Source organism: Solanum stenotomum, chromosome 8, assembly GCF_019186545.1.
Source record: "Solanum stenotomum isolate F172 chromosome 8, ASM1918654v1, whole genome shotgun sequence".
NCBI classification, from domain to species: Eukaryota; Viridiplantae; Streptophyta; class Magnoliopsida; order Solanales; family Solanaceae; genus Solanum; species Solanum stenotomum.
Window position 1 is genome coordinate 17,792,374 of NC_064289.1, and position 23,754 is coordinate 17,816,127.

General features: G+C 34.6%; 3 protein-coding genes across 3 annotated transcripts; 2 read left to right on the forward strand and 1 right to left on the reverse strand.

Moving 5' to 3' along the window:
- The first annotated feature begins 606 nt into the window (after nucleotides 1-606).
- LOC125874404 (eukaryotic translation initiation factor 5B-like) lies at nucleotides 607-9,129 on the forward strand. Its single transcript, XM_049555284.1, has 12 exons — nucleotides 607-786; nucleotides 1,110-3,803; nucleotides 3,891-3,998; nucleotides 4,085-4,188; nucleotides 4,279-4,369; nucleotides 4,452-4,562; nucleotides 4,660-4,725; nucleotides 5,885-5,944; nucleotides 6,967-7,524; nucleotides 8,025-8,144; nucleotides 8,327-8,446; nucleotides 8,565-9,129. The coding sequence occupies exons 2-12, from the start codon at nucleotides 1,188-1,190 to the stop codon at nucleotides 8,628-8,630; spliced, it is 4,020 nt and encodes a 1,339-aa protein (XP_049411241.1). The 5' UTR covers nucleotides 607-786; nucleotides 1,110-1,187; the 3' UTR covers nucleotides 8,631-9,129.
- Nucleotides 9,130-9,436: 307 nt separating this feature from the next.
- On the reverse strand, nucleotides 9,437-12,751 carry LOC125874418 (IAA-amino acid hydrolase ILR1-like 3). The gene is made up of 5 exons (XM_049555302.1): nucleotides 12,194-12,751; nucleotides 10,808-10,933; nucleotides 10,401-10,715; nucleotides 10,185-10,313; nucleotides 9,437-9,955 (listed from the first exon to the last, which is right to left on the reverse strand). The coding sequence occupies exons 1-5, from the start codon at nucleotides 12,563-12,565 to the stop codon at nucleotides 9,581-9,583; spliced, it is 1,317 nt and encodes a 438-aa protein (XP_049411259.1). The 5' UTR covers nucleotides 12,566-12,751; the 3' UTR covers nucleotides 9,437-9,580.
- Nucleotides 12,752-14,899: 2,148 nt separating this feature from the next.
- On the forward strand, nucleotides 14,900-19,614 carry LOC125874419 (uncharacterized). The gene is made up of 6 exons (XM_049555304.1): nucleotides 14,900-15,163; nucleotides 17,081-17,317; nucleotides 17,944-18,055; nucleotides 18,135-18,309; nucleotides 18,596-18,836; nucleotides 19,175-19,614. The coding sequence occupies exons 1-6, from the start codon at nucleotides 14,989-14,991 to the stop codon at nucleotides 19,462-19,464; spliced, it is 1,230 nt and encodes a 409-aa protein (XP_049411261.1). The 5' UTR covers nucleotides 14,900-14,988; the 3' UTR covers nucleotides 19,465-19,614.
- Nucleotides 19,615-23,754: the final 4,140 nt, after the last annotated feature.

Genomic DNA, 23,754 nt, shown 5'->3' on the forward strand with positions numbered 1-23,754 from the left:
ACTTTCTTGATTTAGTAAAATAAACAACTAATGGGAGACAACTATTTTTAGAAAAATAATCAAGTAATATGGGTGGAGGAAGTAGCAAATATTTCTGAATTTCAAAATCACAAAGAGTTTGATGGCTCTTATGCTAGAAAAACTGAAATACAAGATTTTTTTTTTTTTTTCCCAGATAGCTTTAATGATTTTATTTTTACTTGTCACTGTTTTGACAAATCCATTAAGAAATTAATTATTAATATAAATACTTTACAATATTATTCCTATTAAATGATGTTTAGTATTAGGTCTTAGAAAATGATTTAGAGAATAAATATTTAATGCTAAGACTAAATTATGAAAATAAGTAATTGACTTTTTTTTGGTATATTAAAAGTAACAAATAAAAATGAAAATCTATTTATAGAAATAAGTTATAAGTAAAAATGAGAAGAAAGTATTTTCGAGCAATAAAATTTAGCCCTTTTTCACGAGTTTCGAAACGGCTATTTTTGTAATACTTCTGAAATTCGGCTATTTTCCAAAAATAGTGTGCAAAAATAGGCTCCGATCTGAAAATTACGTGCAGTAAAGAGCTGTAGACCCACAAGAACGCTATCAATTTCCCTTTCTATATATCCAATTTTGGTTCTGTATTCCTCTTACTTCTCTACCGAAATTCGACCAAACGAACCAAATTCACCGAATATCTTCACAGTTTTAATATAATCTCAATATGCACATACAACTATCACTGAAACACACATTCGTATCAGTAGTTTTTCACCATTTACTCGATTTTAGGTAAATCAATATGCTTTTGTTGCTGCTGTTTTTTTAAGAAAAAAAAATATTTTTTCCAATTTTTCTTTGGTTTTATTGGAAATTTTGGTATATGTGTGTATAATTATGTATATTTATTTAATGTATAATCATATGTTTTTGTGATGTGTTGAACTCAATTGTTGGCATGGAGGTTTATTGATTGAGTTGATATATTGGTTTGTTACAATTGGGGAATTTCTTTTGTAATTTGCTACTTAACTACTTTGTTTGGTGTAATTATTGGTGTAAAATTGGCTAGTCTTCTGATGAACTGTTGTTGGATATATTTTTTTGTTAATTAGGAATCAGGAATTTGGAGGTTTGTTCTTGTTTGAATTGTTCTTGGATAGTACATAAGTTGAAACTACAAGTAGAATTCAATGGGGAGAAAGAAGCCTGTGCGTGAAAACGAGAGTCTTGAATCTTCCAAGCAGGGTGGCGGTGGTGGAGGAAAGTCGAAGAAGAAAAATCGGGTGATAGATGATGATGATTACTCTGTTGGGACAGAATTGTCTGAAGATACAGTGGTTCTGGAAGACAAAGCTGAGTTAGTGCCAGAGATTAGTAAGAAGAGAGGTAAGAAGGGTAAGAAGTCCGGGGCTCGAGATGAGGACGTTGAAGAAACAGAGGACAAACTTGTTAGGAAAGAGGAGGATGATGAGAAAAAGAAGTTGGGAGGCGGTGAAAAGAATCTTGCTAAGCAGGTTGGTGGAGGAGGGAAGTCAAAGAAGAAGAATGTGGCCATTGACGATGATGAGTACTCTATCGGGACTGAAATATCTGCTGAGACGCAAGAGGAGGAATTAGCACCAGCAGTGGCGTTTGGCAAGAAAAAAAGTAAAAAGGGTAAGAAGGGTGGGGTGAGTACATCTGATTATGGAAGTCTTGGACAGGATGATGACGATGAAGACGTGTCAGGTTTGTCAAGGGATAGGGATGGAGTGGTTGGTGATAGTGACCGAGAGGCTGAAAGTGTTGCATCCGTTACTGGAAAAACGAAGAACTTAAGACTGGGGAAGAGCAGTGCAAGTTTGTCTGTTACATCTGTGTTTCACGCCATTGATGATCAGGATAACGAAACTGGGCAGCTATCTGAGGAAGATGAAGAGTCCACAGTTGCCTTTACTGGTAGGAGTAGTGGCATTTCTTTTAGTGCTGCCCTTCTTGACGAAGAAAATGATGCAGATACCTCACTTAAATTGGAGACAGAGGCAATTGAAGAAGATGATGCACCAGGAATTATTTTTTCAGGTAGAAAGAAGTCATCTAAGAAAAAGAACAAAAGTGCATCTAGCACAATAGACACTGCATTCAGAAATGACTCAACCAATGTTGCTGATCAAGACCATTGTAGCCTAGGGGTTAATCGGGAAGATGCTGATGATAATAGAGGCAAAAAGCAGACAACAGATGTGTTAGAAACTTCAAAGAACAAAACCAAGAAAAAAAAGAGTGGGCATGCTTCAAAGATTCTGGCAGGTCTTGGTGAAGGGTCAACAATCACTACTCCTGCTCAACCTGCTCATGCTTCTCTTCCACAAGAGGAGAAAAGTCAACAGCAGTCTCAATTAGGAGATGATACAGGGGAAAGAAGAGCAGTTGAGGAAGCTGTGAAGTCTGCTGCCGCAAAGAAGAAGAAAAAGAAGGAGAAGGAGAAAGAGAAAAAGGCAGCTGCAGCAGCAGCAGCTGTCTCTGAGATGGAGGAAAAACAGGAAGGAACAAAGAATGATACCAGAGCAAAATTGGCAGATAAAAAGCAGTCGAAGCAGGTTAGGGAGATGCAAGAGAGACTTAAAAAAATGAAGGAAGCTGAAGAAAGCAAGAAGAAGGAAGAAGAGGAAAGATTAAGAAAGGAAGAAGAAGAACACCTTCGACTGGAAGAACTAGAAAGACTTGCAGAGGAGAAAAAACACTTGAAAAAAGAGAGGGAGAAGGAAAAGCTCTTGAAGAAGAAACTAGAAGGGAAATTGCTTACTGGAAAGCAAAAGGAAGAAGCTCGAAGATTAGAAGCAATGAGAAAGCAATTTCTTGCTAGTGGCGGGGCTTTGCCACTTTATACTGGGGAGAGTAGAAAAGATGCAACTAAACGACCTATTTACCAATCAAAGAAATCAAAGGCACAAGCTTGGGCTAATGGCAAAGTCCAGGAAGAATCTGTTGAAAGCACAGAAGTGCAAGAAAATCAGCAAGAAATTGTCTCTGAGGTTGATTCCATGGAAACTGAGAAGGCTGAGCATATCGATTTGGTAAGTGTAGAGGAGAAGTCAGAAGTACCTGATGCTGAAGAAAACAGAGTTGAAGAAGAGGAAGATGAGGAGTGGGATGCGAGAAGTTGGGATGATGCCGATCTTAAATTGCCAAGAAAGAGTGCGTTTGAAGATGAAGAGCTAGATTCAGATCCCCAACCTATCATTACGAAAGCTGCAAGGTCCGTTGTGAGTGATACAGGGCCACTGCCTGTTGCTGCCAAGTCTGTAATTCCTACTCAAAAAGCAGTTGCAAGTGTACCAGATGTCACTAAGAATGATGGAAGTAAGAAGAGGGAGCCTGTGGTTGTGGTTTCAGGGCAAGGAACAGAAAAACCTGGTGCTTCTTCAAGCAAGAGTGAAGACAACCTCCGGTCTCCTATTTGCTGTATCATGGGGCATGTTGATACTGGTAAAACCAAGCTTCTTGACTGCATACGAGGCACTAATGTTCAAGAAGGTGAAGCTGGAGGGATTACACAGCAGATAGGTGCAACTTATTTTCCAGCTGAGAATATAAGGGAGAGAACTAAGGAACTAAAAGCTGATGCCAAGCTGAAGGTGCCTGGATTGTTGGTCATTGACACACCTGGACATGAATCATTCACTAATTTGCGTTCTCGGGGTTCAGGTTTATGTGATATTGCAATTTTAGTTGTGGACATTATGCATGGGTTAGAACCGCAGACTATCGAGTCACTTAATCTTCTAAAGATGAGGAATACGGAATTTATTGTTGCTTTGAACAAGGTGAGATTTATTAGGGTTTGATATTTTATTTTGATCTTTGATTATATTCGTTTCTTTATAGTTCTTATTTTGTTTTTCCTGATGCAGATAGATAGGCTTTATGGATGGAAAGTGTGCCGCAATGCACCTATTGTGAAGGCAATGAAGCAACAGTCCAAAGATGTTCAGTTTGAATTTAATACCAGGCTTACTCAGGTCACTTATAACCTCTGATGTCTCAATTTAGCGTTTCCTCTCTTTGTGCATCCTCATATCATCAATCGTTTATTCATTTGTTGCAGATCGTGACCCAGTTCAAGGAGCAGGGTATAAATACAGAATTATACTATAGAAACAAAGAAATGGGGAAGGATACTTTTAGCATTATACCAACTAGTGCAATCAGGTGTGTGTGTATTCTTTCTGCGATTTTTCTTTTGCTGGGTTATGCTCTACTGCAGTTATTTTAGCTAAGCGTTACTGTGTACTCTGACAGCGGTGAAGGTATTCCTGATTTATTGCTATTACTGGTCCAATGGACTCAAAAGACAATGGTTGAGAGACTTACCTACAGCAGTGAAGTCCAAGTATGATTTCACATACCATAGTCACTTTACTTACATGTAAACGGGGAATATGTTATGATTAACTGTTGTTACTCTCTGGCAGTGTACTGTGTTGGAGGTTAAGGCTATTGAAGGTCATGGGACAACCATTGATGTGGTATTGATCAATGGTATGCTCCATGAAGGTGACCAAATAATAGTTTGTGGCATGCAGGCAAGCTTTTACTATTCTTATGGTGTGGTAAGGTTCCTAGGGTAATGTGAATGTCTGATGTTCAACTTTTTCTTTCTCTATCCTGTTTTGTGTGTAGGACCCTATTGTCACCTCAATCCGTGCGTTATTGACGCCTCACCCAATGAAGGAACTTCGAATAAAGGTACGAAACTATGTGTTCTTGATGCATTCTCATTTGATTACCTTGTGAGTAAAGATACTCTTTACCGGAGTTCAACTCGTTATATAATGCAATCAATAGATGATTAAGCAGTTTGTCATGTTTTAACTATTAAAAGAAAGGGACAAAAAAATGGATGGTGGCAGTTGGGGGACGGGGGTTTTAAAAAATATCGGGATCTGGTTTTTTTTGATGGAGACAGTCAGGTCCTTCCCTTTTCTAAGCAACATGATTTTTTTATTTGTTTTGCTTGACCTATATGTTCCGTCCACATAGTAATGGTGGTGGGAGTTTTGTGCTTTAATTGTGAAAATTGGTTTGAAGATGTTTAAAACTATAGATTGTGTTCCGTCCACATAGTTAATGGTGGTGGGAATTTTGTGCTTTAATTGTGAAAATTGGTTTGAAGATGTTTAAAACTATAGATATTTCCATCACGGCTTGTCTCTTTGTTTGGTATACCTGATACACAGTTCATGCTAGTAATATCTTGACTTTGTATCTCAAGATCTTCTTGGTGCCAAACTAATTATGACCCTCTATTGCTAAATATGGCAAATGAAAAGTAGAAAGTTGACTTGCAGATGGTTTAGCTCAAGTAAGAGATGTGGCTGTCTGGCATGTTGACTTCATAGTCGCTGTTTTAACTTTTAATCATTAAAAAAGTTCAACGAGTCTCGTTTTTTCTCTACTTGTATCTTTTTTCTCTACTCCCCAAGTGGTGGCAGGGCTTGCGAAGTACTGGTTATCGGTCTGTTGATTTTGAGTTGTAGAAATGTGTTCATACATCTGGATGCTTTCATGAGTTTGGTTGTTTCAGCTAAAGTGCCTCAAAATTGCTGCGATATTTGCAGAACTTGGAGTTGCCGCTTTAAAGTTTCTCATAAAAAAGGGTAGACAAAAGCTTCCCTACGGTGTCAGATTTATTTCCCCAACTTCAACTGCCCCTGTTACCCTTCTTTGTCCTCAATTGTCAGATCCACTTATTCTGTTTGAACTTTCAGAATTGCTATTTTTCAGCACTTATGACTTTGTAGTGCACAGAACATAAAAAATTCTAAAGAATGAATTTATTCTCATGATGTTTAATTTTCATATGAAGTGATGAATGATTTTATTTTCTGGTAATATCTTTATTCAGGGATCATATGTGCATCATAAAGAAATCAAGGCTGCACAGGGGATAAAGATTAATGCTCAGGTAACGTCTGTGTGTTCTTCATTTCTTTCTGTTTTATGGTATGCACATTTTTGTCACGCTTAGACCCTTGAAAGGTTTTTAATTTGGGGGGGGGGGGGGGGGGGGGNGGGGGTTGAAAACTGGTCCAGGGGCATGCACGTTGACTGATTTGCTGCATTAAACGATGTCTGTGATTTTGGAACTGAATATGTACTGTTTACTCGCTCATCATTACTTCTGCCTTCAATTTGAGAGATCCACTTTCCTTAACATCCAACTCATCTTCAATGACTGTGACGAGTACATTGAATTATTTGTGCGACATTTCCATTCAATTCATCCTTAGGAAGAAAGCATTTCTTGATTGTCTATTGTAGTCCAGGCAGCTTATCTTGGAGTTCTTTTGTCCATAATCTCGTCATGGACACCGAGGTTCCCCAATATGATTTTTTACTTGAGTTTGAGGGCACTTTGGATCCAATCAGGGAGGTAAGGGGATTGTTCTGGATATTTATCACAATCTTACATTCTTGCTTACTTTTTGAAGCAACTTTACAGGGATTCGTAGCATGCTTTGTAAATTGCACTAACTTGGTAGGTGGATCATGGATGGAGCCTCTTTCCTTTCTGTTGGGTTTCTTTTTTCCATGAAAAAGTTATCCTGGTTAGGGCAGAGATTGCCTTTATTTTTCGTTACTGTCCTGGATGTTCATTTTTTCTATGTTGGATTTTTTGAAATATGTCTGATAAATTATTATCAGTGTGTACTTGAAATGATGATATACTAATTTCCTGACAGTTTTCTTGTGTCTGATTTGTTAGTCAGGTGAAATTTGACATTGAAGACCAACTAGTGCCACTAAATAGGAATTCTTGTTGCTTTTGTTTTTCCGCCTTCTTGTTGTGTTTTGATAAGTTCTTGTCTTGATGCATGATGCCATCATTTTCCACCATGGTACTTTGTTATTGCTGTACATTATCCTAGAAGTTGCGTGGTGAAGGAATAACCCCCTTCTGCCCCTTGGTTGTTTCATTTTGTACAGGGGCTTGAACATGCAATTGCTGGCACTAGTTTATATGTTGTGGGGCCTGATGATGATGTGGAGAACATCAAAGAAGCAGCTATGGAAGATATGAGGTCGGTGATGAGCAGGATTGATAGAAGTGGGGAGGGAGTTTATGTTCAAGCTTCTACGCTTGGATCATTGGAAGCTTTGCTAGAGTTCTTGAAGACTGACGAAGTAAGAATACCTGTCAGTGGAATTGGCATAGGCACTGTGCACAAAAAAGATGTCATGAAAGCTAGTGTCATGCTTGAGAAGAAGAAAGAGTATGCAACAATCTTGGCCTTTGACGTGAAAGTGACACAAGAAGCTCGAGAACTTGCAGATGAGGCTGGTGTCAAAATTTTTATTGCTGATATTATTTATCACCTATTCGATCAGTTTAAGGCCTATATTGATAATCTCAAGGAAGAAAAAAAGAAGGAAGTTGCTGAAGAAGCAGTCTTTCCCTGTTCTCTCAAGATTGTACCTAATCATGTGTACAACAAGAAGGATCCAATTGTTGTAGGAGTTGATGTTCTTGAGGGCATTGCCAGGGTATTAACTATTGCTTCTTTATGTCGTGATTCATGGAATCTGTTCACCAAACACACACAAAAAAACACATTCTCTGAAATTGCATTTGGGAAAATTACCTTTTCTATTAAATGTGGTAATTATGTGAATATAATCTATTCTTATTGTTATGGTGTTCTCTTTCAAAATGTTTTGTGCACATCCTAATGGTCCTTTTATACCTTGATTTTGTATGTCAAAACCCATGGTTCACTTTATTTTGGCTAAGAGAACTTTAATTTTGAGGGGACTGCCAGATTTTCTTCCACGTTGGTAGTGCTTTTGAATACTGGTGCTAATGTTGCCATTTTCTTAATTCCCTCTCTCCCCCTCCACCCCTTTTAATAGTATGCAATACTGTTCTCCCACACACATCTGTATTTCATTTCTTTGTTGGCGGTAGTAGTGCTCTTTGATCAATCTTCATTTGTAGATGCTTCTTAATGTTCTAGTCCATGTTGTGATAAGCTTAATTTGAATAGGTCGGGACTCCAATATGTATTCCACATAGGGAATTCATTGATATTGGTCGGATTGCGTCCATCGAGAACAACCATAGGCCTGTTGACTCTGCCAAGAAAGGTCAGAGGGTGTCCATTAAGGTATGAAGCTGGTTGATGATATCTATCTGCAATTTCATCTGTCATGACCCTTGTTTGTACAATGTGGTAATGTTTGAGATACTTGTAGTTTTGTTGGTTGCTAGCATCAGGAGTTCTAAGCAAATTGACTTGGATATTTTCTTCTATGCATATGACCACTCACCTTGTCCCTTAAATTGCAGATAGTTGGGTCTAACTCTGAGGAGAAACAAAAGATGTTTGGCAGGCATTTTGAAATCGAAGATGAGCTTGTTAGCAAAGTCTCGAGAAGATCCATTGACATTCTCAAGGCCAATTTCCGGGTATGTAAAAAATAGCTATATGGTGAACCTCCCTTTCACACAGGCATCTTAGAACCTTGCTCCCCTTTCTTTGGGGCTAATGTTCAGATTTACTTGATGAGTCTATGAAATTCTACAGAATGACTTGTCTATTGAAGATTGGAAGCTAGTTAAAACATTGAGGGACTTATTCAAGATACAGTGAGACTTTGTTGCAAACCTTTCAAGTAGCTACTGCCTTGGCATTTTGTGGCCCTGCGTTGGTGCTCAACAGTTCATCGTGGCAAGAAACAGTGTTTTTGTTGGGACTCGTAATCATAAAGGATGGAAATGCTTAGAAAGGCTGTATGCATCGGTGGCAGTTGCAATTTCCTTCCTTCAGTTGGTTCTGTGTACAGCTCTTTTAGTAGTGAAGTGGTAAAAAGAGCAAAGCACTGAGAATTTTTATAGTGTTGGACTGTTGGCCAATCTCAGAGATGAGTGTGTTGTATAGGGGCGGCAAATATTACGTACAATTCTTTTTGTTGTGCTTCTGAGTATGTCAAAGAACTGCGAGTTAATGGCCTGCTATTGCTTTCTGAATAAATTTCTTTTAATATTCTCAGAATTGTATCACTAGTCCTATTACAAGTGTATCGCAGCACCCAGAAAAAGTGACTATGAAAGCCATTAAATGGCAATTTTACTAGTTCAAATTACAAGCATTTCATAGTTAGCCACTTAACAGTACTTGGGCCGGAGATCCATCTATTGATTCATGCTAATTTGACCTGCCAACCTGCCCATTTGCCACCACTCCTAATCGATTTTTTTCCATTACGAAAAGCACGTTTATAAGTTCCACCAAATTGCAACATGATTTCTGTTTTTAGGATTATTCAAAAAGATAAAAATCATTTAGGGATTAAAGCTTTTTCATTGTCGTAGAGAGTGGAATTCTTTTAATACGATTCCTAGCGATTTTCAAGATCACATATTTTACCCTCACTGACAGTTGAGAGATTGAATGTGGAGGGTGCTTACCATCTGAGGTAACCCCTCTTTATTAAAAATAATACAGATTTGTCTGCTTATAAATAAAGTCAAATCTCAACATTTATGAGCAGGATGATTGTTCAATTGCCAAACAATAATAATCACCAATGTTTTTTTGTGTTACTCTGACTTAAAATGTGTATCCAAGTAAGATATGGCAACAGCAGCATGGAGGGCTGCTCCTATTGGAAGAACTTCTTCATCAATGGTGAAGTACGGGGAGTGCAAACCTTCAACAGAAGATGAGGTTGTTTTATTTTGTGTCCCAATGAAAAAGAATGCAGTTGCCATCCTCTGGGAATAGAACCCGAAGTCCTCTGCAGCCATCAAAGCTGGGGAATGCTGCACGTTATTATTGCCAAGCAAGATTTCTCCAACTCTTTTACTATGATCATACATCTTGGGATCATTTATAGTTGGCGGATATGGTCTCATTTCCTCCATGAAACTGACAGTGGCAGAACACTGATGTACGCCTGCTTGAGTCTCGATGATCTGTTAGTAAGAAGCATTTCTGGTGTTACTCGTTGACAATAACGTTTAATTATAGCAAACAATATATGGTATGCAGTGTGGAAAATTCTGAAAAAGTAAAGCACTAGTTTTACATATATATGTTGACTCTTCTATGCCTGATATTTCAGATGAAATTATCAAAGCTACAGTTAGAGAAGCTCCAGAACTTGAGGAGGGACATAGTCCCTAGACAAAATTTTGACAGTACCTCTTTGATCCTCTGCTTAAGATAGGAATATCCTTCTAATGTCATGAACCGGAAGGTGCCACCAAACCTTACACTTTCAGGGATTACATTACCGGTTTGACCACCATCTACAAATGCAACAGTGAGCACCTGCATGTATTACAAATCAACAGAAATCTTTAGATCATGCTACTTGAATTTAGGATTCTGAACACTGTTTGGAAAAACGACAACTACCCTAGGCTCTAAAGGATCAGTTTCTCGAGAAACAAGTTGCTGGAGTGCAAGAACTGCCATAGAAACAGCCAATATTGGGTCCCTTGTGTTATGTGGTGTTGCTGCATGGCCGCCTTTCCCTTGCATTATTACAGTAAACCTGCTAGAGCCAGCCATAATAGGACCAGGTTTTGAACCAATAGTGCCAACGGGCATAAATGGCCAGACATGCAAGCCAAACATTGCTTGAAACCCATCTAAAGCTCCTTCTTCTAACATATACGAGGCACCAGCATATCCTTCTTCTGCAGGTTGGAAGACAAGCTTAATTGTGCCCTTCAGTTCAGAGTGAAGTATTACCCGAATCAGTTTATTGAGAATTTAAGATATCATGTTTAATATATCAGAAATAATAATATTTCTCCTACCTTTAACTTGTCCCTTCTGTTCTGAATCAGTCTAGCCGCTCCAAGTAACATGGTAACATGAGCATCGTGGCCACAAGCATGCATTTTTCCATCAATCTTGCTTTTGCACTCCCAATCTACCAATTCCTTCAAAGTCACACTTCGAATCAGCTAGTCTGCTCATTGTACAGGAACTCTTGTTTTTAGCACAGACAGTTGACGGAGCATTGATTGAGCAAATATGAAAATAAGAGCGACTTTTATGGTCAATTCTTTTTCCATTCTCCCACCAATGATGGTGGGGGTCATAGGAGAGAATAGTGTGACTTCGAGTTATGCTCACCAAACTATGACAATTAAATTTAGAAACATATTCTCAATTCTCAAATTTGCAGTTCTTCGATCAACCTCTCATCTGAATCTATCTCTGGTTACCCGCTAGTGAAAGAAATCTATGATTTGATTGTAACCTAATATCACTGATATGTCCTATTATCCTCGCACATAAGTATTAAATAACTGATATATAGTGTATTTGTGGTGGAATTTTCCAATGGAAGCTAGGTCATCATACAGATGTCCTAAAATTTCCTCAATTGCAATTTTAACAAGACAAGATCCACAATGTCAACATCATAGCAGCTCTAGACTGGGGAATTGGCTTCATAATGAGGGAGGTGAGGACAACAAAACATATCAATAAGCTAGTAAGTGAAGTCAAAACGATAAACTAATGGTAATTCAAGCAATATAAGGTATACAGTATCAGACACATACTTGAAGTTTTTGGTCTCCACCATGAAGAATAAGTGTAACCTTCTCTAAGGAAGACCAGGTTTAACTTTTAGGGGTGGACTCGATCTGTTCTTCGAGTCACGTAGCACATAACATTTTCAAACAGTTTAACCTTAGAATTTTAAGTAGAGTTTGTAAATAGCTAGACATTCCAAATTCTAACTATAGAAAACTGAAAATCTCCCTCACGTACACCACAAAGGTAGAAGTAAGGTCTGCATACATCCTACCCTCCGCAGAGCCCACATGTGAGATTATACTGGTATGTTGTTGTTGGATAGTGATTTGACAGCAAGAAATGCACAATATGGTAATCATTTCATTGTTTTTGAGTTTCAACATAACTATAAGACTGACAAGTGAAAAACACATCTAAAGTATCTCAATTTTTGAGTTTCATACTTGAACTACCAGGGGTGTAAGTTTCCTACATGAACTATCACCAAATGTTTATCGAAACACAAACACACTTGAACTATAAGTTTTTAACTTTTCCTAGCATTACAAATATGATTTACATAATAGTTATCACCCCCAACCTAACAATAAGCCTAAGTTTTAGCTAATGGAGGCAAAAGGCAAGAATAAATTATGAAGAAGCAAGAAATAAACCTGAATGGGGAGAGCATCCATGTCAGCTCTCAAACCAAACCAAGGTTGAGCACCAGACCCAATAGTTCCCACCACACCAGTTTTAGCCACTGGCCACAAATACTTGATCCCAAGTGAATCCAGCTCATTTCGGATAAATTGACTCGTTTGGTATTCTTGAAAAGACAATTCCGGGTACTCATGGATTCTCCTTCTTGTCCTTCTCAACCAATCCAAGAACTCGGGTTGCCTCGCCGATTCCATAAGCTCCCGAGTTAGTAACTCAGTTTCAGATCCCAAATTAGTATCTACATCTACAGCCCATGAATTGTACGGAAAACTAGTGGATAGCAAAGCCAATATGAGTGTCAAGTTTATGCAAAACGAACCCATATCTGTAAACAAGAGGATGAAGTAATCAGGCTTATTGCTCTTCTTCTCCTTCTTTTATCAGATTTTGGCTTCAAAACTTTCACTTTCGAGATCGAATTTTTACAAATTTTTTTTAAAAAAAGAACTTTAAATTTTGATACTGTCCAGTATCTTTTTCTCTCAATGATTTTTTTTATCATTGGATGTTATACACCGCATTGAAGCACGATTAAATTTAAATTTGTCTCAATATTTGTTTTGCTGCAGTTGTTGCGATTTTTTATTTTAAAGATTTATGGCCGTTGTAGTTATGATTTTCAGTTTAAGATGTTTATACAACTATTGTGATTTTCAGTTTTATAGAACAAACCCAATCATGGTTTTGTGGTGCGATTTCAATAAAAAAATTTAAAAAGGAGTGATAATAAAAGATGGTTGTATTCTGGTGGAACTTTAGCATGACATACTGTATTAAAAAAATAATTGTTGGATTTGCAATTGTTTGTATTCTAGATTCTTATTTTATTTTATTTTATTTTTTTTTTACTTTTTTATATTTCAAGTTTAGTGTAATTGTTGAGATGTTTTGATCTCTAAATCTATATTTAAGATTATATGGTGTTTTGATAATTGACAAATATTGTACCAGTTATAATTTATGTATAAGAAAAAATATAAATATATTCAAGAATCAAGTCCTTAACAAATCTCTAGAAAAAAGTGAAGAAGATAGCAACGATGTCATAGAAGCTTATCAAAGAACTTTGTAGACAATTTGAAGAAGATATTTCACATATGCAATAGAAAAAACCTTAGAGAACTGCATTAAGACTGATAATTTCGTTTAACTGATACTAATACTGTATTGATATCATTAAGGTTTCTTGTTAAGAAATTACTTATTAGTCAATAATACTATAAAAATATATGTATATTGTTATGATATCATTGTTTCTTGTTTAGGAATTACTCATTAGTACTCAATGATACTATTAGAGAATATATATATTATATATATACTGATTTAGTATCAAATAAGCGAAATTATCAACCTTAGTAGACTTTAATTTGATTCTATGATGGATCAAGACAAAGAAATTTTCTATGAATTATGCACATAGCTTGAAAATAAGGAGAAAGATGAAGCGAGAAACGTAAAAGAAAGAAGCAAATCAAGTTAAACTAGGATTGGATTTTTGAAAACTCTTAAATCAATTCTAAGTTGAATTAGAGAACTAAAAGACGACCACTTACTTTTGTAAATACAAAACACGTCAAAATTTTTAATTGTTAATAATGGAAGATGCTCAGCCACTTGGACACAATATTTTAAAAACTCTCTTGGGACTCGCCTCAGGGCACGCCCTAGGGCGAGGCTTTAGCAAAACGCTTTGAGACTCAAGTGTGGGGCTTAGTTCTGTAAGACTTACGTCCTAAGTGCCCGACTGTACGCCCAACGTCCAACGCTCGAGGCTTGCCTAACAGATCTTATACAAATTATGTGTTAGAATCTTTAGTTAACATTGTCGACCCTCAAAATTCTTGAATAATTGTATGATACTTGATAATTTTTAATCTATAGAGATAAGCAAATTGAGAATAATTCAAATAATAAGTTTTAGTATTGCATCTTTCCTATTTGGTAACACTGTGAAAGTAATTATATAACATTTCTTTTAATAATACATCGCAAAATTTACTTTTTCACTTATCATTGGTCTTCATGGTTTTGTCATATGTCTCAAAATTATTATATTTTATTTAGTGATTTGAAAGTAATTTGATTTTTATTCATGACGGGGTGAATTTTTATTATAATACGAGTAACTAGTAAGGTTATTAATTATTTTCTTTTAGGAGGTAAATAGTATAGTATGATAAAAAAAATATTTTTGAGAAATAATGATTCATTTATTATTAGAAAGTTAAGGTATTAGATTATTTATACTTGTATAATCATGTTAGAACTTTTATTTTCTATTAGTTTATTTAATCATATTTGTAATTATTTCAAACTATTGATTTATTTTTATAATTTTGTGTTATTATATTATTTTACTATATTATAAATTAAAATTTTAAAGATCCATAGAGCTTACACCCCACATCTCGAGGCTTACGCCTTGCTCCATATTAAGTAAAATGTCTCGCCTCACGCCCCCACTTTTTAAAACACTGCTTGAACAAGTCTGACTTATTTGAAATTGATTTTGAATTGACTATACTAAACTGGGCCAAACCACACAAAATTACTTGGCTTGGGCCAATTTCTAAAATTTTCCAATAAAATGAAGTCCAGTTGAAACTATAAGACACCCATTCGGCATTCACATTTCCCCTTTTTTCTTTAAATTTTCAACGAAAGAAGATTCGGATTTGAAGAAACAAAGTCAGTAATTTGTGGATCTCTTCAGTGCAACACGCGGAAGGAGAAGAAGTGAGAGATGTCGTGCTTGGCATCGTGCTGTGCGTCATTGACATGCGGACTCTGCACATCGGTAGCCTCAGGTGTCACCAGGAGCTCAGCTAGACTTGCTTATTGTGGCCTATTTGGTGTTTCTTTGATCGTCTCTTGGGTTCTCAGAGAAGTCGCTTCTCCTCTTCTCAAGAATTTCTCATGTAAATATCCTCTTTTTAAACTGTTCCTCTCCACAAAATAGCGTTTGATTGGCCTTTCCTTTTCAATTCAATACTGTGTTTTTTAATTTACCGCCTTCTTCAGAATTTTGAATAACCCGTTGACGGATCAAGTTTGAGTTTTCTGTTTAGTTACTATTGGAATTCAGTTGGTAGTACATAAGATAAGCGTATCCGACTAAAAGTTGAGTTTAAGATGTCGACTTATATATCTGACTACTGATAGTGAAATTGATTAAGAAGTTAGTATGATAGGAAGACATCACATCAAAGTTCAAATTGAATAGATTATTGAAATTGAATTCGTGAAATTCGTTAAAATTGTACAAAGAATTAACACAGAGCACATATTGGAACTTTTTAATGAAATGGATATTGGGTAGCTTGTGAGGTGAGGATTGCCCAAGACTATATAAGAAGACCTTCCTCATCCCTAATGGACCGATGTGAAACTCAACAGAACTAATACTTGAGATCAATTGCAATTAGGTTAGGCTATGTCCTTTCACTTTTTAAGTTCTGTCTTCAGTTGTATATAGGCCAGAACCGTATTGATAAAAATTGTTAACATGCTATGATGACGCTTTATCCTGGTTCTGGAAGTACTTATACAGTTAAGCAGTTTCTTTAGGAGATGATGAACATATTTGGATAGTCTTTGAACTGGATTAGATTGTACTTCCATTCAGTAAGCAGAATAATAGCCAAAGTTTCCTTGGCATTGATAGGAGTAGAAGAAATCAAGAAACTTTAGGTTACAAAGTCTTTTCCTCTCTTTGTTGTTCATCTCCTAGGCTTCTTTCCTGGCAGAGACCTTTTCAGTTCTGGGAGACTTATTCCTTGCAAACCATAAATTATATCTCTTCTTTACTGATTAGTTAGCATGCCTTACCTGGCTATGAATGTACTACAAACTTTTTTTGGTTGCATACCGCACTATTTGGTGGCGAAGTTGTTTTCATGGTTGCTTCAGTTACTGGTCATGTCAATGCTTTGCTTTTGGCTGATTTCTTCTTGCAAATTTTTTCCTGAATTACCTTTTGACATGCATCCAAGTTCTACCTGATATGGTACTCAATAATATATACTAGTAATATACTTGAGATCTTTCAAAGCAAGAATCTTGCCCAAGTATAGTACTTCTGTTTCCTTGTTCGGTAAATTACACTAGGCTCCGATACTCCATCCAGTTCAGTATAGTCACAAGAAGATCACAGTGCATCCTTTGATATTGGATTTACCTGGCACTACAAATAAAACCCTCAATTTTTTGAAATTACAATACGGCTTCTAAGTTTCATAATTTGGTTATACAGACACTGCTACTGTTTTCTTCAAGTTGCAAAAGAAAAATTTAAGTTGCAACAATTGCTTAAAGGTAATGGTAAAATTTTCCCTTAATAATGTGACAGTTATGAGTTTTGATTAAGTACTGGTTCTCCAAAAGAATAAACTAAATTGGAATAGAAATTAGTTGATTAAAAAAGTACTTTTGATTTATTTGTATTTGTTTAATGAGAGTGCATTATCAAATAACCTTGTATTGTGTTTTATAGGTTGAAAATGCTGGTTGGGAGATATCTTTAAGAAACTATAGATCTAAATAAAGAACAGAGGAGTTTACTGTAAATTGTCCTTCTTTTTATACATATATGTGGCTAACAAGGAAATGTGTCAAAATTAGCAATCTCTGTCAGGAAAATGGGACAGAATGATATAAGTGTTTCAGAATGTTTTTCACATCTTTATGGTTCTAAACCCGTGTTATCTCTAATAACCCGGTAGTTCAAGTGAAATATCTGTTGAGATTCCCCATACTATTCTTGCTACTTGTTATCTACAGCTATGAAAATAATACTTGCGTATCTTACTAATTGTTTCATATGTTGGTTGGTGTAGGGATAAACATTTCGGACAATTTATCGAAGGAATGGTTTCAAGCACAAGCTGTTCTTCGTGTCAGTTTGGGGAATTTCTTGTTTTTTGGAGTGCTTGCACTTATAATGATTGGTATCAAGGATCAAAATGATAGGCGCGACTCCTGGCATCACGGTGGATGGGTTGCTAAATTGGTTATCTGGGTGTTGCTTGTTGCACTCATGTTTTTCCTCCCGAACGGTGTCATAACAATTTATGGTCAGTTCTATGCCCCTAACCTGAAGTTTTTTATGATAAGAAAAATTCCCCAGTGGCATATGGTTCGAAACTAGATGGATACTAGGCTCACCCCTCTTTCCTTCTTCACTCAAATATTAGGCTTATATTTGCCGCATGGTTTGAATCAATGACATGACCCTAGCCACACATCACGTGCACAACAAGCAACTTCCCTAACGGAAAAAGCATTGTGCTCTTACCACTATACCAAAGCTCTGCGGGCTTCCTGAAGTTAATTTGCTACTCAACATTTTAATTTTTTTTTCTCTTTTCTTTGGTATACACCTACATAAAATCAACTGAAATTCAGAAGACTAGGGATTTCAACTCACCCATGTCTACCAAACTTTAGAAGGATCCTTCTCCAAATTATCAGATGACTTCTCAAGAAAACATAATTTTGTGTAGTAAGTACATGATGAACAAAATATGTACTAGGGAAAATAACTGTCATGTTTTGACAGCTCACTTTTTCTCCAGTTTACTTCTTCCAATAAGTACACTTTCCTCTAGCTTCTCAGCTCAACCTGTTCTATTTTTTTGTAGTGTGTCAAGTATGTATTTATTTAACTTGATCTGTTTGGTCTATTTTTCTGCCTTTGCAGGTTTTCTTTCGAAATTTGGGGCAGGGTTCTTTTTGTTAATCCAAGTAATAATATTATTAGATGCTACACACTCGTGGAATGATTCATGGGTTGCAAAAGATGAGCAGAAGTGGTAGATTCAATTTCTTATCTTTTGTAATTATTTATCCCCAGACCTTGTTTTATCTTCTAAATTGACATATCTTTTGCAGGTATGTTGCTCTACTTGTGGTATCTGTGGCGTGCTACATAGCAACATTTGTTTTTTCAGGAATTTTATTTATGTGGTTCAATCCTTCTGGACATGACTGTGGACTGAACGTGTTCTTCATTGTTATGACCATGATTCTTGCTTTTGCATTTGCTGTTATTGCTTTGCACCCAAAGGTAAATGCTCTCTCTGCTGATGCTTTCTTTTATCATGGTTTTTCTGCTCTGTAGGAAAACCTCTATATGATTTTTTTTTGAAATTCTTCATATACATTATGCATTATGAAGCCGATTATCTCTTGCTAACTACATGCACATATATCTATATGCAATGAATACATGAAGCATCTCCCTTAGGGTTACCTCCTTTACAATACATCCAGCGAAATCATTTTGGTAGCTAAATTCTGCCTTTTGTATTCTTACTTATGCTAATCATCTTTTCCCCTTTAATTATGTCCAGGTAAATGGAAGCCTATTGCCAGCTTCTGTGATATCTGTTTACTGTGCTTATGTTTGCTATAGTGGTCTCTCTAGTGAGCCTCGAGATTATGTCTGCAATGGGCTCCATAACAAATCAAAGGCAGTAACAACAAGTACCCTTGTTCTTGGAATGCTTACAACTGTTCTCTCAGTCCTATATTCTGCTCTGCGTGCTGGATCTGCAACTACTTTTATGTCTCCACCATCTTCTCCCAGATCAGGTACCAAAACCTTTTGATGCTCTCCTTCCATAGCTCAGTAAATTTCTTCTAGCATGTAATATTTGTCATAGAGTTTGTATGGGCCTATGTGAATTGAGATTGTTAACTAATTTGTAGAGATAATCCTCCTTCAGAATCATAAGAGACACCAGTTGTTTCTATCAAATATCAAAACTCTAATATAAAGCAAAAGTGTATTGGTATATCCCACCTCACGCAAGCTGCTGTATCTGTCCATACATGAGCAATAGTCATCAAAGGGCTCGTCCATAATGTGGCTGCTATCTTGCTAGATTTTCTTCATCTGCATGTTGACAAATACCAATCTTCTGTTATAGGTGAGAAGAAATCCCTTCTTGCTTCCGAGGAGCTGGAATCTGGGAAAGGATCACCAGAAGCACGGCCAGTGAGCTACTCCTACACATTCTTCCATCTGATATTTGCTCTGGCTAGCATGTATTCTGCAATGCTTCTTTCTGGGTGGACTAGCAGTTCTGAGAGTTCAGAGCTAATTGATGTCGGCTGGACATCACTTTGGGTTCGCATATGCACTGAATGGGTCACTGCTGGACTGTATGTTTGGTCACTTGTGGCTCCACTGTTCTTCCCTGACCGTGAATTCTATTGATCTGATATACTGATCAGTACGTAGTTCTCTCTCTCTGTTAATGTTTGTGTCTCTTCAACTTGTATCAAGCTTGTTATGTAAATATTAAAAATGCTTCTACTGAATGAGCACGATCTAGTTATATTTATCTATGGATAAATGTAATGAAATAGTAGTAATCTGTATCTAGCTTTGCATGTACAGTTCTATGATAATATCTATGTTATTTCAGATTTCAGTTAATTGCTCCTAATTAGCAAAAATAGAAGATCCATTTAAGTGATCACACTTCACACATGTCAATTTTAATTGTTAATTTTCCAACTTTTCCTTATCCTTATAATTAGAGAAAAGATGGTACTTTATTGCTTATTTCCAAATATTTTTAAAAGCCTACAAAATCTTAACATGTTATGCCATAGATCTCAACGACAATAAATCCATGGTAATTCCACGAGAGGATAAATTGTACGCAAATTTTATTCTTATCATAAAAAAATAGAAAGGTTGATTTCTATAAATCCGCGACACAGAAAATAAAAAAAGAGGCAGAAATAACAAGATAATTAGATAATGATGCTAAAGAAACAAAATGTAACAATATAAATTCAAGAATAAGATAGTAAAAGAATAATATTATTACTTTGGAACGGAAAAGAAACATGTCTGACTACCTACCCCAATTCTTGATCTCCACTGCTACTTGGAGATAAATGTTGATTTATTAAATCTATAAATCAAGTCAACATAAAGTCGTTTTTTCAGTTTTGGTTTTATTTGGTCTTTTCGGTTCTTTTGATTTTTCTAATAATTGTACAGTGATTGAAAAGAATATCAAATATACTTACTATCTATGTGATATGCTAGAATTTAAAAATGTTATGAATAGTAATCTTCAGAAAGACTAAAAAGTTCACATGAGTGCAAAATACTTTCATTGAAATATCAACATCCAATATGCTAAATTTATAAGATTAAAGGCTATGGTCAAACTGAATACAAAACAAAATATGTACAAAGTAGATTGTTAACTTCTAATCTGAAATCTATAACAATGTAATTGTATTTTCCAATCTGAATACAAAATAAAATATTTACAAGCCCAAATTTAAAATAATATATCTAAACATTGAAAATTATATATTAATTTAAAAGTGATCGATTTTTTTTCAACGCAAAACCAATCAAATCATATCACAAGCGAATTTTTTTTCTTCGAATTAATTTGATTCATCGATTCATTTTAGCTAGATGGTTTCGCTACAAAATATTATAGAAATTGCAAACTTTTTAGTAGGTGGTTTTCTACTATCTTAGTAGGCCTACCTAGTGCGACTGCTAATTAGTTGGTTCACTAAGCTTAAAATACCACAAAATTTTCATTTTTTGGAAATTATTATTTAAATTTGTACTCAATTTTTTTTTCACGTTTATGTACTTCGTAAGAACTTTAGACATGCGATATTTAAAAGCTAAAAAAATGGTGAATGAACTTTGGGAAAAATTGCCTAAAATTTAGGCAAAATGATATATATGGCTTACATATTTTATAAATAGAAAAACTTAAAAGATTTTAAATATGGCTTAAATGGGTGTTTTCAAACTGAGTATTTGTATAAATTCCGACACCAATTTTACAATTTACTCATTTTCATATGAAATAAATATTGAAAACACTCCTAAACTTGACGTGAATTATTACTTCAATCCTCCAACTATTGATAGCTTTAAAAACACGCTCTCTACTTGATTAAGTAATTTAAAACGGCTCCTCTTATGCCACATGCCATCCACCAATACATATGTGGATTTTTTTTGATGATGTAGCGTACACATAGATATATATAGTTAAAAAAAGACATTCAAATAATTAAATGCTAAAATTTAGTAAAGAAGAATTTTTAAATAAAAAAATATTATTTTTCTTACCTCACCTCATCCCCTACCCAAGTATCCCAACCCTACCCCCATCCCACCCCTCACCCCTCAAAACTTTATAAAAGTTTTTCTTTTTTAAAAAAAACTTTTTAACCAACACCACCGAGTACCTTACTCTCCTCCACCCTTCCCCTCCAAAAAAGTTACTTTTGAAATAAAATATATTTTTTCTTATCCCACCCCTCTCCCATAAAATTTTTTTTTTAAAGAATTTTTGTTTTTTGGGGTGGGTGAGTAGTGAGGTGTGAGGCTAGGGGTACTAGGAAGAGGATGGGGTGGGGTGAAAAGAAAAATAAATTTTTAAAAAGAAAAAAAAAATGAAGTTATTTTATCTTCTTAAATTGCTAAATTGTTAACATTTAATTATTTACATGTTCTTTAAATATTTTTTCTATTACATAAATTTATGTGTATGTCACGTCAGTAGAAATTTTTAAATATATGCACATGTGACATAAGATGAACGTTTTTAAATTCACTTAATGGTGTTTTTAAGACTGTCAATAGTTGGGAGACTAAAGTAATAATTCACGTCAAGTTTAGGGGTATTTTCAATACTTACCTCTTTTCATATTAATTGAAAGTTTTTAGCTTTTGAAGGACTGTACCTTCTTTTATTTTCTTCTTCCTTTTCAATGCTTTCACATTAAAAAAACACTAACTTTTATTGTTTATAAATGCTAATATTCCTAAACAAACCAATATTAACAAATAATAAAAATATAAAAGGTGGATTTCTCTTTAGTATTTATTCTAAACAAGAAGAAAAATAGTGATTTATAATTAAGTACATCAAACATTAATTCTCTTCTTTTCCCATGAGCCAACTTTGACATATTTGTTGACTATTACTTTATATACTAGTAAATTTGATCGCGCTTCGCGCGATTATAAAATACCTCATTAATTTAATAAAATATCTTTTAAAATTATTGAGTGTTAAATTATATTACAAAGAATCTTAATTTTATTATTAGTACTTAAATTTTATATTTTTTGCAATTTTAAATCATCTCTATATTGGTAAAACTATTCTCTTTTCTTTTTGGATAAGAAAAAATAGTGATTTTTTAGGGTAGAACCTTTAGTGAGAGTATATATACATGATTTGTTTTTTGTCTATATATATATATATATATATATATATATATATATATATATATATAAGCTTGTAATTTAAAAATATATATATATATATTCATATAAGTATGTACATGTATATAATATATAATAAATATAAGTTTTCACAAAAATATATAACTTTTTATTTGTTTTTAAATGTGTATTATTTGTGTTATATAATTTAAGGTGGAGTATTTTTTTAATATTTAAATTTATTTTAGGTAAAATATAAGGCTAAAGAAAAGGAGATGTATCTTAATTTTATGCAAGTTTCTTAGGAGAAAAATAAATTAGAAACATTTTCGTTTTGATAATTTATCCATTCATTATAAGTATACATATTTTTATTTTTATCTCTACCATTTATTGTAGTAATATTTGTTTTATACGTTGTTATCGCTTTTTTTTTTTTTTCTCTTTTCCTTCCTCTATTCTATTTATGAATAATTCTTGATTGTAAAAAAAATACAAAATTAGAGTACAATATATATTTATCCTTGTCAATTCTTTTACTATCTTTTTTTTTAATTTTAATTTTAATTTTAGAAAGAACAAATCTTTAAGGAAATCATAAATGGTTCTTCATATCATAGAAAACATCATTAAAAAATTTGTATTTCAATTTTTAATGTATATTTAATCTTTATTAATAGTAGCGTTAGAACCTTGATTAGTAATTAGCATATTACTGACAAAGTTACAATAACTAATTTGTGTATAATGAAGGTATAAACTTGCGAAAATCCAAAAATTATAAAAATTCAAATTTAAGAAATTACATAGAAAGAACACAATGCACATACCTTTCTTATAACCTTGATCATAAGAAAACACATGAAAAAAAATAAATAAATGAATGCACAATTTCTTAGCTCTTGTCTACATTTTCTCTAGCTAACTACATAAACATCCGAGAGTTTTTTTCAGAGAGTCATGCTTAAGCATGAATTTGATACTATAATAGTAACATAAGGAAACACTACTTCAAATATGAAATAAAAAGGATAATCTTGACGAAGGGTTTCATGAAATACAAAATTATGAATTTATACTATTAAAGATGGATGAATCTTTAAAGAAAACATAAATAATTCACCGTACAATAGTATTCTTGAACTTTGGTTAGCAGTTAGTATTATTCCCCACAAAGTTACAATGATAATTTTTTTTTACTAAATTCCAAACTAAAGAAGTTAGATGGAGAGAACACAAACACACACATCGTTCTTTGAACCATAATCATAAGCAAAT